We start from the raw sequence: 12,853 nt of genomic DNA on the forward strand, positions 1-12,853 counted from the left end.
ACCCTGGAGCCGGAAAGCCCCGCATCTAATAGAAAGAGATAATCCCACTGTTGCCAAAATTCGGAAAAGGAAGTAATGTAGTTGGGGGTAGGAATTAAGGTTAATTCACTCTTGTTGGTACTGAAGTCATTTAATATCATTGGGAGACATGGACCCCCTCCCCCATTTCATTAAACTAATGTGTTTCAGCTCCACAAAGCAATTGGGAGATATCATGGGTGTTTTTTGAACTCTGAAGCTTTGTTGGTATTTAGTTTCACTAGTTCCTAGTAGTTTGGATTTAATTTGGAAAGCCCACCTCTCACTTTGATTAAATAAGTTCAACATTAAAGCATGGGTGGATTTTTGTCAATTGGGGGTAGGAGGGAAGAGGAAAGATCTGCCACCTGCAACCCTATCCTTTTCAATCTCTTTCATTAAATGTGCCCTGTTCTCACAGTAATTGTTACAAAAGTTACATGCCTTTCAACTTTGCCGACTCCAGCAATCCTTTTCCTCTACCCTGCACCTCTTCAGGTGAAGGACTGATTCTATCCTCCTGCAAATCCCCAACTTCTACTACTGCCCCTTCTCAGTCCCATGTTGCAAAACAAAGAAGGACATTGAGCATATCCTACCAGGAGTAAGATTTAAAATGACGTTTCACTGAAAGCACAGAGGGCTTTGCTCAGTCCTGTTATCATGGGAGAAATCAGAGGCTCAAATCAAACGCCTCTTGAAGAAAATGAGGGAACTGGTTTTGTTTATTTCAAAAAAGCAGTGAAATGAAAACAGGTGAATCAAATGCCTTATTTACCTTCCCAAATGTGGCAGCACAGGCAGGTTCAAGTTTCTCCTTCCTGCAGAAGTCCAGGTAATGTGCATAGAGGATGCACCTCGGCAAACAAACCCCTTCACATACAATATAATTCTCTTCCAACCTAAAGGTGGAAAACAAGCCAATAACATGAAATACTCTGTCCTATCCTTAATCCTAGTTTATCTACCTTTCTTCTTATTATTATTACTGACCAGCCCAGAAATTGGGGGGGGGGGGAAGTCCTGGGCCTTTTGTACTGTGTGAATACCTCCACCACTTTCTTCCAATCATTTTCCCTAAATGTTAATAGTCCAGTCTCTGACCTAACCCTAAGCCAAACCATAGCCTAGCTGAAGGCAGAGATGTATTGGCTTCCAGGAAACATATAACAACTGCCTGGCAGTCCTTTTAGCTCAACAGGGCACAGCAGTTTGCCCAAGCTTTGGTTTAGTGTGTGCCACCTGCATGCGGGATCATGGTTAAGATCACTCTTCCTCAACCATGATTTGTAGCCAAGGTTTGTTTAACCACAATCCTGCATGTGAACAACATGTGAAGCCAAAGCTTGGATCAGCTGTCACAATGAGCTAAAAGCCACCCAAAGAGCCACCCAGAATGACTGGGGCAACCCAGCCAGATGGGCAGGGTGCAAATATTATTATTATTATTATTATTATTATTATTATTATTATTATTATTATTATTATTATTGCAGTCCTGGTAATCCATATTTAGGCTTACAATGACATGGAAATCATGCTAGCCTAAAACAATTAAAAATGAACACATTAAATGGGAAAAAGTAACACTGTGTACACAGCATGGAGCACTCTAGGTGCTTGGACTGCAGCTCCCATAACCCCCGCCCAGCATGGCTGATGGGCAAATATTCTTGGAATTATAGTCTGTAATATCTGGAGGGCACCATGTTGTATACCCCTGGAGTAGCAGGAAAGGGGCATTGCGTGTCTACTCCAAAGCAAGTGCCATTGAGTTGAATGGGACTCATTCCTCAGTAATTGTGCAGAGTTAACCAGCACTCTGGAGTGGCCAGTGGTCTTACCATTGCAAGGTGAGCTGCGTCTGCTTCTTCTTATCCTTCATCATCTGAGTGATTGTTTTCTTTGGAGGCGAGTGTTTGTTCAGAGATTTTATCTTACTTTCGTGGCTCTTTCCATCTTCCTCTTCCAAGGAAAGGGGTTCACGGTTAAAATGAATTTCTGAGCACAAGGGAGTTTAAGAAGAAAACACAATGAATCAAAATGAACTGTGGGCTGTTGGTGCATTTTATTTTGCTATGCCTGTACCTGGGAACTCCACACAATTTTGAACTTGGATTTCTTGGATGGGAGCTTTCTCCTCTTGGTGCAAATCAGAGCCACATGGGGAGAAGCCTAATCCAGATCAGGTGTGTTGCAAAGGCAAAGAGCCGCATCGTGCATACACACAAACACATCCCATAGTCCCAATGCAACAAGAGCAACATCCCCATGGCTGCAGCGGATGACTTCTAGTTTTGTCTTCTTATCATAGAGCTATACAGAGTTTTAAAAGGTGTGAAAATAAGAATGTTTGGTAGGCATACGGGAAGAGGTGAATATTTGGTCCAATCAATGCTGCTGTTTTAGCTATTCTATTCATATCTCACATGCAGACTGTTGAATTTTGGGTACCTCGGTAACAAAACCCCATGCACCAATAGAAATTACTCCAGTAAATGTTCCCTTGCCAATTTGGAATCTGTAGATACCCAGCTGAGGGAATGTCCACCTCAGACTTGCAGACTTTAGCACCAGCAAACACTACACCACTAAAAGACACCATCTTGCACATCTGTATAGTAAACTGAAGCCAAGCTTTGTGACTGTAATTCTAAGAAGCCCAGCTAAAATCAGGGAGACTCGATTGTATTTATTTAGAAGGAAGTCCTGCTGAGTTCAAGGGGACCTCTTGCAGCCTTTCGCTTTTCTGTAAATATGTTTAGGATCTGGGTTTCAGAGAGAGAACGGCAGGGAAAGGGAGGGAATTCGGTGGGAATGAAAGCCTTTGTACTTTTCTCACCAAACTGAGGGGGTGAAGGGGGGGGGGGAATGACCTGTGCGTCCGTTTCACTGCGTACTTGGAATGCAATGGAAACGAGAAAAACTCGGCATTGGCTCCGTGGCATCTTTTTCCACTGCAATTATTTGGAAAGACGTTCCCTTCGCATCCGTGGGCGGGAGGGGAAGACAAGGAGTTTAAACCCGAGCATCCTCCATCCTGGTCTCTGCTCCCAGTGCCAAAGGCAGTACAAACGGGAGGAGGGGGTGGTGACAAATCCCCGGGGCTGGTGCAGAGTGCGCAACGGCATTGGTCCCAACCCAGCAGGAACACACGAGGAAGGACTCCCCGATCCGAGGCTGCCCCCACCGGCCCTGAGAGATTGTGACCCCCTCTCTCTGGGCTGCCCCTTCCCGCTGGCCGGCGTGCAGCTGCCCCCTCACCTGCCTTGATCCCAGCGCGGAGCCCCGGCTCGGGGCCCCCGCGGCGCCGTCCTCCGGGCAGCGAGCCGCCCTGGGGCGCCTCGTCCAGCAAGCCTTGGGCCAGCAGCTCGGCGTAGCAGTCCTCGTCCTCCTCTTCGTCCTCTTCGTCGTCGTCGTCGTCCGCCTGCTGCGGAGGCTGCGGCTGGCCCGGCGCAAAGGCGCCCCGGGACGGGAACTTCGCCAGTTTCTCCATCCTCAGGGCGCGGCGCCCGCCCCGTCCATGAGTGGTCGGGGGCGCAGAGGGGCTGGAGAGCACGCGGGGAGGCGGCCACCCAACCCCACTGCGGCCCCAAGGTGGGGAAGGACAGGTGCACGATCTGGAACGGAGCAGGTGCTGGTCAGGTTGGCACAGGCGGAGCCGAAGGGGCATGAGACGAGAAGGCTCTCTCCAGTCAAGCTCCTTTATGGGGACAGGAGGAGGAGGAGGGCCGTCGAGAACAAACCGCTCTCCCCCTTCAGCACCGCCAGGCCGGGGAGAAAGGAAAGCCCTGCCCACCCATTGTCACGCACTCTGCCCCACGTCTGATTCGCGACCTCTTTCCCTTTTCCTTTTAAGCCATGGGCAGGTGCCCCTGCAGCAACTCCTCTTTGCTCAGATACAGCTCCCGTTTGCTCTCCAAGGCTCGTCCCCAGAGGAAGGGGCGTTCTGATAACGGTTCTTTTGAGCGCGTGCAAAGTGGAGTCACCGTAGTCGCCTCCTACAGACCTGGTCACTAAGATCAGGCTTCCAAGCCAGAGGGCGCGATTTCATAGAGCCGCAGGGGACCCTGAGGGTTCTATAGTTCAATACCATGCAATGCAGGAATCTTTTGCTCAACGTGAGGGTCACGGCCCCATGATTAAGAGGCTCTTGCTCTACCGACTGAGCGATCTAAGGGCCAAGGCTCCCGGCAGTTCTAACTAAAGTATGGATGCTGACCTCTGACGAATTAGAGTGGGTCGGTTGATACTGGATCTTTGATAAATACCGGGAGCAGACAGGTGATCCCCAGGCACTTTGTAGACAGTGATGTTCACTGCCAATTCACGGTGCCCTGCAGTGATGTTCACTGCCAATTCACATTGGGTGGGGAGACTGTATCGTCCACTCCCGAATGTCCACTGCTGCGGGACATTAAAAAAAAATAATGTTCCCCAATATTAAAAGCAACAAGCAAAACCCACCACCCACAACTATTTACCTACTTTTGGAAATCCAACCAGTACTAGATTTTCATCTCTTTGGACATTATAACATTCAAATATGCGCCTCTTTACCCTCAGTCTGGGAAGCTGCACAATTAACAAAGGATTACTATCCCCCCACCATGAGGTGCTGCACAGAGAGTGCAGCTGCACCTTGCTAGATCACCTGCAGAGAACAGGTGGGCTCAGGTGTCCACACAGACTTTAGGCTTCCCACCCTCACTCTGTGATCTCTTAGATAGGTACTTAGTATGATGCACAGCTCATTTACAAAATCTCTCCCAAATCAGTGGGGAAGACAAACGCACCACAAAAAGAAAGACCGGCAGGCAAATAACTATATATGCTTGGCCAAGTCCTGTTAATAAAGCTCCATTGCTGTCCACCTGCCAGGAGGGTAGGAAGAGAGATGGATAATTCCAGTACTGTAACCTGTAATTTATGCAGGTAGTTAGGGCAAGTTCAGAAGTTAGAACTGCCTTTTTAAATTGTTCATTTAAATTGATTATAATATCATGTTCTATATATTTTATTAATTAAAAAAAAAATGGTTTCATTCAACTGCAGCTGGTACATTCTGATTGGCCCAAGGAGATTCAAAACACTGTGACCACTTAAGGAACTCAGACGCCCTGCTAATTGGTCTTCCAGGAGATGCCAGGGTGCAGGGAGAGGTCAGAACTCTCCCATCACACCTTCTAAGTAACATAAAAAATGCATTAATAATATCACTCACAAAATGCCAAATATAACAAGTTGCCAGGATCTGCCCCCACAGGGCAGCCAAATATAGCTCTCTTGTGTGAACAAAAGCAGGCACCATATGCTTTTTCTGCCTTCCTCCTATGCACTTCTTTCTGACATATGTTAATAAGCGCTGGATCTGATCATATTAGGGGCTTTGACAAAGATGATACCAGTGGCCACCCGCAAGGAAGTGGGGAGTCAAAGAGAAAGGCAAGAAACCTTTTTTTAAATATTCCTTTCCCCATTCTCCTTGTTAACTCTTAACCCAGCCCCTCCAGTTTTTTGACTCTGAGCAATGGTATTGGGGGGCTTTTTAGATGTCTTACTCCGCTAACTTCAAAATGCAGCCTTGCTGCATTTGGTGGCATTTCTGCTCAACCTGGTGAGTGTGGACCTAGATGTTCCCAAAGTCTTTCTCAACACCAGAATACAAGAAGAACCCTACTGGATCAGGCTAGTAGCCCATCTAGCCCATAATCCTGTCCTCACAGTGGCCAACTCCAAGCAACTGACATTCAAAGGCATACTGCCTCTGGCAGTGAAAGGAGAACATAGTCATTATGGCTAGTAGCCAATGAGAGCCTTAAAGGTAAAGGTAAAGGGACCCCTGACCATTAGGTCCAGTCATGGCCGACTCTGGGGTTGCGGCGCTCATCTCGCTTTATTGGCCGAGGGAGCCGGTGTGCAGCTTCCGGGTCCTGTGGCCAGCATGACTAAGCCGCTTCTGGCGAACCAGAACAGCACACAGAAATGCCGTTTACCTTCCCGCCAGAGTGGTACCTATTTATCTACTTGCACTTTAACGTGCTTTCGAACTGCTAGGTTGGCAGGAGCAGGGACCAAGCAATAGGAGCTCACCCCATCGCGGGGATTCGAACCACCGACCTTCTGATTGGCAAGTCCTAGGCTCTGTGGTTTAACCCACAGCGCCACCCACGTCCCTAATGAGAGCCTTATTCCCCCTTAATTTGCCTAGTCTTCTTTTAAAGCCATCCTGATGTGAGTACTGGTTCAGTATCCCAATGAGTAATAATTGAGAAGAAGGAACTGGGCTCAACAAGAAGATGCCAGTAACATGATCCATTGGGTGGTGATGATGTGGTTCAACTTTGGCATTTCTCTGCTCCTTCTTCATGTCCACAAGGGTAGGCAGTCTCCTTTGCTTATAGGAACTCTCTCCAGATCTGCCCCTTCCTCCCCTGCTTTTTTACTCTCTGCAAAAGTCAGCAGGCTACCATGTTACTTTGAAAATACATTCTATTAACGACAGTGGGTTATTTAGGCTGCAAGTCTAGGCACACATACCAGAGATTCTCATTGAAATTAATGGGATTTATGTCTGAGTACATCTGCATCGGGTTCATTGTGATATTGATTTTGAAGGAAAATATCACCAGTAGATGGCAATGTTCAATGCTGTTTCTGTTTACTTCTCTCTCCAAGGGAACAATTTTTATGGTTCCTGAAGGAAATCTGTTAATAAAGGCCTGATCCAGAATCTGCACTTATGTGCAGATTCCCGTTGTCCTGTGAGTCTTAAAAAACACAACAAATTTAGTTTTCAGTTTTAGGAACGGTAGTATATATAGAAGCTGATTACATATGCCTTTGTGGTATTTACTTATTTTGACAGTACGTTTATATATAGCTATATGCATATTTATATAACCACTATAAAATACAGGTTCAAAATACTTACTAGACATATAAGAACCAGTTCAGCTTTACAGCGAATATTTAGCTCAGCTTTCTTAAAGGCCAATTAGAGAACTATCACAAGCTTCATGAGATTGGGGAAAGGTTTGGAATCAGAATCAAAAGAAAGCAACCAAAAATTCTTTTCGTTATTTGTTTTTAAGTAGAAATTCCTTTGGACACTTTAGATTAAAACACAATGCATCAAACATTGGATATAGATTTCTGATTATTATGTTAAAGTCAAGGAAAATTGGTATACCTGGTCCCTATTTTCCTTGGATTAGCAATGGTTGGTATTAAAAGGTGCATTTCCTAAGTGGATCTTGCTGTTATTTGGATTCCCAAATCCAATATCTTATAAAAAGATAAGGCATTAGTTACCCTAGATGGCGCTATTTTTTCATAAAACACCCTGGAGAATATTATGGTACGTTGATACAGGTTTGCATCAATTTAACCAAAGCCTATCATCTTTGGAGTGTGTGATAAAAATTTAAGTTCATGCTAAATGTGACAAAGAAGCTGGTGCGCACATGGGGGAAGGGGGAGAGATATTTGCATACATTCCTGCCCCCCTTTTCCCCTTTCCTTTACACACTTAAATTTGTTATGCTAGTGCTTTAGCAAAAACCAGCTTCAGCTTGTCTGTTCATTTCATCTGAACTCTGCAAAACCTTCTAAAACACCACCTGCCCTGTCTTGGAAGTGTTTTGCAAACACTACAGAACCTTTTGATATGTTTTTCTGTTCAACAGACTATGTGAGGTGGTGCGTTTGCAATGGGCAACTGGTTTTCCTAACAGCTCAGTGAAATCAGAATCCTGAATAGTTATGAAGATCCTTCAGTATTTCTGTTTCCTTGGCTCCTGTTTGAAAACGTTCTCAGGAGGAAAACAGGAGCTCCAAAGGGAATTTGGTTTCATGGTTTCATGGGTCTACAGAGCAGAGAGATGCCATTTTTAAAAGCCAGTGTGACTGAGTGGGGAAAAAAACAACAGGGATTATTATTTTTTACAAGGAGGCATATTGGAATGGTGGGGGATCTTACTGGGTGTGACTTGTTAATAGTGGTGGCTGTTGCATGTTGGGATTGGTAGGGCAGAAGGCAGGAAGGCCAAAAGCAGGTGAAGCAGATCCAATGGCAGGCAGAGTCACTCCTTGACCGGTTGCATAAAAGGCACATAGGTAGGGGCTGGCTGATGGCAGATTGAGGTTGGTGGGGCAGTGCCCTATTGACCACAGTGGGCCAGGCTCTGCTGCTTGATGAGCAAGATTCAGAAAATCCCACTCATTTAAATTCACACTTCTGCGCACATTTTAAAGTCCAGTTCTTTCACATTTGGGTCAACCTAATTAAAGGTCTTCTGGTATAACAATTCTCAACAGGCACCTATTTTTTTAAGTGTGATTCAATCTCATACCTGCAAATGAAAGAAGAGCTTGAAAGAAGAATGGGAGAAGAAATGATAGATGAGTAAAAAATACTTTGCGATACATGGGGTGGGAAGGGGGGGGGATAGAAAAGAGCCTCACTTAGAGCCTCTGAATCAGCAAATTCTTCCTGAAATGGGGAAACCGAGTCACAGTGTTTCCAGTAGCTGCACTTAGCTTGAGGAAAGCTGAACTATAGAATTCATTTCCAGTAGGAAACTGCTGTGGCAAAGAATCTAGCAATTTCCCAAGATGGATTAGATACCAATAGAAAATGGTGTCCACAATTGCCAGCTGATTGTGCTAAACTGTCTGCTTCTTTATGTATATCCTGCTCACCCTTTCATTGGAATGATAAAAGAACTAAAACATCTTAACAACAATTCTGGTGACAACAATAGTGATGCCAACTAAGAAAAATCTCAGAAGGCTTCTTGAAAGAGGAAAGTCTTCAGCAGAGGCTGAAAGGACAAGCAAGATGGTACATGTGTAATAGTCAAGAGGGCTATATGACTGGTTCTGTCCCCGCACCTCCATTTTAGCAGCCCTGTTTAGGGAAGTTTTTAATGTTTGATGTTTTATTGTGTTTTTCATATTCTGTTGGGAGCCGCCCAGAGTGGCTGGGGAATAATAATAATAATAATAATAATAATAATAATAATAGCAAAAATAAAGGTGATTTGGTACTCTTGCATCACACCTCTGAATACCTGTTGCTGAGAATCGCAGATGGACAAAGTGTTCTTGAGCTCATGTCCATCTTGCAGGCTTCCCAGAGGCATCTCATTGGCCACTGTAAGACCAGGATGCTTGACTAAATGGGCCATTAGCCTGACTCAGCTCTTATTGTCTAGCCTCTCCACAAACTTTATGCCTATAAATTGGGATTAAAGCTCAAGAAGTAGGCAGTGGCGTAGCGTGGGTTGTCAGCACCCGGGGCAGGGCAAGTAATTTGCACCCCTTAGCACTCGAGTCTCTTCTGCATCCCCCCAGATGTTGCGCCCGGTGCGGCCGGCCCCCCCTGCACCCCCCACGCTATGCCACTGGAAGTAGGTCATCTGGAAGCAACCATAGCTAGCAGGGTTGCTCGTTCTTCGTGTCACAAAACTGGCTCAGCTTCCGTCGAGCCCTTTTTTCTAAGGATGGATTTATGACATGTAAAAGGAGTATAGTTTATAAGTTGCATTTCTCCTCATAGAAGTACTCCATGTGACGTACAAGAACCCAATGAACTGATGAAATCTGAGCCATTGTTTCTCCTATCAACTAGAATTTAAGAAAGATATACATAAGATCCAGTCATTAAAAAAAAAAAACATACACACCACCCATAGCACTCTAAAGAATGAGCTGTGGGAAACACTTGATTGCCTAATTGTTTGTAGGGTCTGGAGAAATGTCTCTGGAGAAATATTGCATTAGGTAAAACATGTCCTAATCCAGAGAAAGGGATTTAAAAATACAGCAAAGACATGGTCTTATGAAATGCCACGTATATGACATATAGCAGGCATATACAAACTCGGCCCTCCAGATGTTTTGTGACTGCAACTCCCATCATCCCAAGCTAACAGGACCAGTGGTCAGGGATGATGGGAATTGTAGTCCCAGAACATCTGGAGGGCCGAGTTTGCCTGTACTTGATATATAGCATAACCCAGAAAGGAGTTTGGTGACCTCCCTTTGGCAGATCAGCAAAGTTCTTTCCAGTATAAACTGATTCTGACCCAGTAGTCAATGATTAAAAACATACACCGGTACAACAACATGGGGGCTCTTATGGGGCCGTCTACCTTGCCTTGGTCTGAGAATGGCATTTGGGTGTCGAGTTGCAGCTCGGCATCCAAAGAAAAATCAGTCTCACACCATTGTAGGTTCCGAAATATGGCTGCCCCTAGGGCTCATGCAGCACAGCTTTTATTGTGTGAAATCAGAAAGATACAAAGTACAAGCCAAGCAATTTGTTCTAGCAAGCAGATAAGAACCTTCGCACTAGACGATGCGAGCATCAGGCCATGCCACGTTAGCCAATCATATAGGACAGCACGAGCTGTTCATGCTCCAAGGATGCTTCTAGCTATGAAATCACCCTGTAACAATAAGAACTTTGCTCATGCTCTCATGTACAAGCAATCATTTTCCCACATGTCCCCTTTTCTTGTTTATAATATTAGAGGAAAAGAGGGACCATTAGTCCAAATCGTACACTTCATTGCCTAAACGTCTACACCTTGCAACATAAATTCCTCTTGTAACCCCTGTGGTGGGCCGTGGTCGGTACCACCATGCAGTGCATTGGGAAATCAAAGAGGGTATGCATTGAATGCAACAACACACCATAATAAAACCAACAATACATGCAATTACAATCAATAATACTTTTCTTAACCACACTCCATTGGGTAACCAAGAAGACAACCACTCCCATGGATCAAAACCTTCAGGTGGATTTAAAGGATTATGGGCTATCATTTGTTCCATATGATTAATAGTAGCAGAGATATTGGTCGATTGATCAGTTATATACATGCAGCAATGAGAATAAATTAAGGCACAAATTCCACCTTTAGAAGCAAGGATCACATCTAAAGCATAATGATGTTGAAGAACTACATTTCTTATTTCTGATATTTCTTTGTTAATCATTTTTAAAGCCAAAATGGTGGAATTAAACAAATTTTCTGTCCAGTTTGCCAATTTATGCAAATCACGGTAATTCATGGCTGCACCTAAAGAAGGCAGAAGGGACCTAGAGATGGCCGTCCCTGTATATTGAGAAATAGGTGATAGTACTTCCCTTTTGTTACGCAAACGGACCGCTGGGAGCTTATCTATTTTATATACCAAGGGTACTACTATACCTAACGTGCAGGTACCAGAAAAGGCAGAGGGGATTTCTTTGTAGGCACGTGTGCCACAAAGTAACCATAAATCAGATTGAAGTAAACATGCAGTTCTGCTGCTCTTTCTCATCCAGTCGAACCAAACATAAAAGTCTCTACACGCAGCTTGTTGTTCATAGGTCATGTAAGTTGTGACATTATTAATTAAAACCTTTGGTCTGCCACTCATGGTTGTAACATTAAGAAAACAAGAAGATCCATTAATGTATTCATGTGTCCAATTACAATATGGATAATGACCTAAAATTTTTTTGCTATTGTGATTAAAATGAAAACAATAAGGAGCTAATTCTACAAGCGATAGAAATACAGGAGGTAAACTTATGCGATTGTCCTTCATATTATTGCTAATCTTATATGAAGCATTTATAGGAATACCATGTAATAAAATGCCAGATCTTTTTGATTGAGGAGGGATATGCATACACATCCAACAATCAGAAAGGTTAAGCATAGAAGCAAAATGATTAATGTCTCTAACGTAAGTATTGTTAGTCCAAATCTGATGATAAAGTTCAGGCCTCCTGGCCTTCTGCAAAAAAGCAGCACGACGAAAGCGGCGTTTTACAAAGTTCACGGAGAGGCTCCATCCGTGTGAAGTGGAATTGTGGGGCCACTCAGGACGATGCCATATTGGTTGCTCGGGGGGGCAATAAGGGTGAGAATGGTAAATTATTCCAATAGCTGTTTCCGAGCAACCTGCGTGATATTTCGTGGCTCGATTATTGGCATGCAAAAACCACAAACCAGGAGAAGCCACACAGCCATTTCTGCAGATACAGGAGCCCATTTGCTGTAAATAGGCCTTATGTACTGTTCCGTGCATTGCGGAGCCAAAAATCCAAACCCAACGAAACGTGGTGACACAGATGGGATGGTCGCTATTGGGGGGCAAAACCCAAGCGATGCCGGTCTGACGAGGGCATCCTTCAAAGCCAGGTTCATTTCCCAGACAAGAGGCGGCAAAACTGTAACGATAAGTGGTAGAAACGGTGGCTTCCCAGGGGGAAGGGGGGCCAACGCGATAGGGTTGAAGATGGCCTTTCAACGTGCCAGGAAACACTGGAACCGCTGTGGAAGGTGACGTAATCCAGGGCACATCAATATGGCGATGTCTCCAACTGCAATGTGGGTTGAGGTCAGGTGAGAGGTCATCACCGGCAAACAGCGTAAAATACGGTTTCAAGGTGCTGGTGTCTCCTTGGGCGAAGACGAGGCAACAGAAGAGCGCCAAGGTCGAACGCAAGAAATCAAAGAAGTTGGACCCTTCCACTGTGGATCTGGAAGCAACCTGTATGACACTAAAGGACGCTGCAATATTTCTTCCTTCCAGAAATGAAGTTCAGCAGGCGTAAAATTCCTGTTGCCAAATAACCAGGGTGACCAATATGTGATCTAAGATATGCTTCAGAAAATTGACAAGTCCTGGCCTGTATCAAAGATGGGGCACTTTGTGCTGGAGTGACATCGCTGTGCGGTAGATCTGCACTGCGCACGAAAATGGTCCACTTTGCCACATCCAAAGCAGGTTTTATCCTTTGCAGGATTCTGGGACACGGTGGAGGACA

The 12,853-nt window shown here is 44.8% G+C and overlaps 1 protein-coding gene across 2 annotated transcripts in view; it reads right to left on the minus strand.

The window, feature by feature from the left end:
- The window catches only part of RFX6 (regulatory factor X6), a 28,852-nt gene extending 24,993 nt beyond the window's left edge, over nucleotides 1-3,859 (minus strand). For both annotated transcript variants that reach the window (XM_081905284.1, XM_081905283.1), the window contains exons 1-3: nucleotides 3,283-3,859; nucleotides 1,863-2,019; nucleotides 797-920 (exon numbers count right to left, since the gene is read on the minus strand). In XM_081905284.1, the coding sequence (XP_081761410.1) occupies nucleotides 797-920; nucleotides 1,863-2,019; nucleotides 3,283-3,691 (690 nt within the window). In that variant the 5' untranslated portion in view covers nucleotides 3,692-3,859. The remainder of the gene's footprint in view (nucleotides 1-796; nucleotides 921-1,862; nucleotides 2,020-3,282) is intronic.
- Between the last annotated feature and the right edge of the window lie 8,994 nt (nucleotides 3,860-12,853).

The sequence above is a fragment of the Podarcis melisellensis genome (genome assembly GCF_964234715.1).
Source record: "Podarcis melisellensis genome assembly, chromosome: 3".
NCBI lineage: Eukaryota > Metazoa > Chordata > Lepidosauria > Squamata > Lacertidae > Podarcis > Podarcis melisellensis.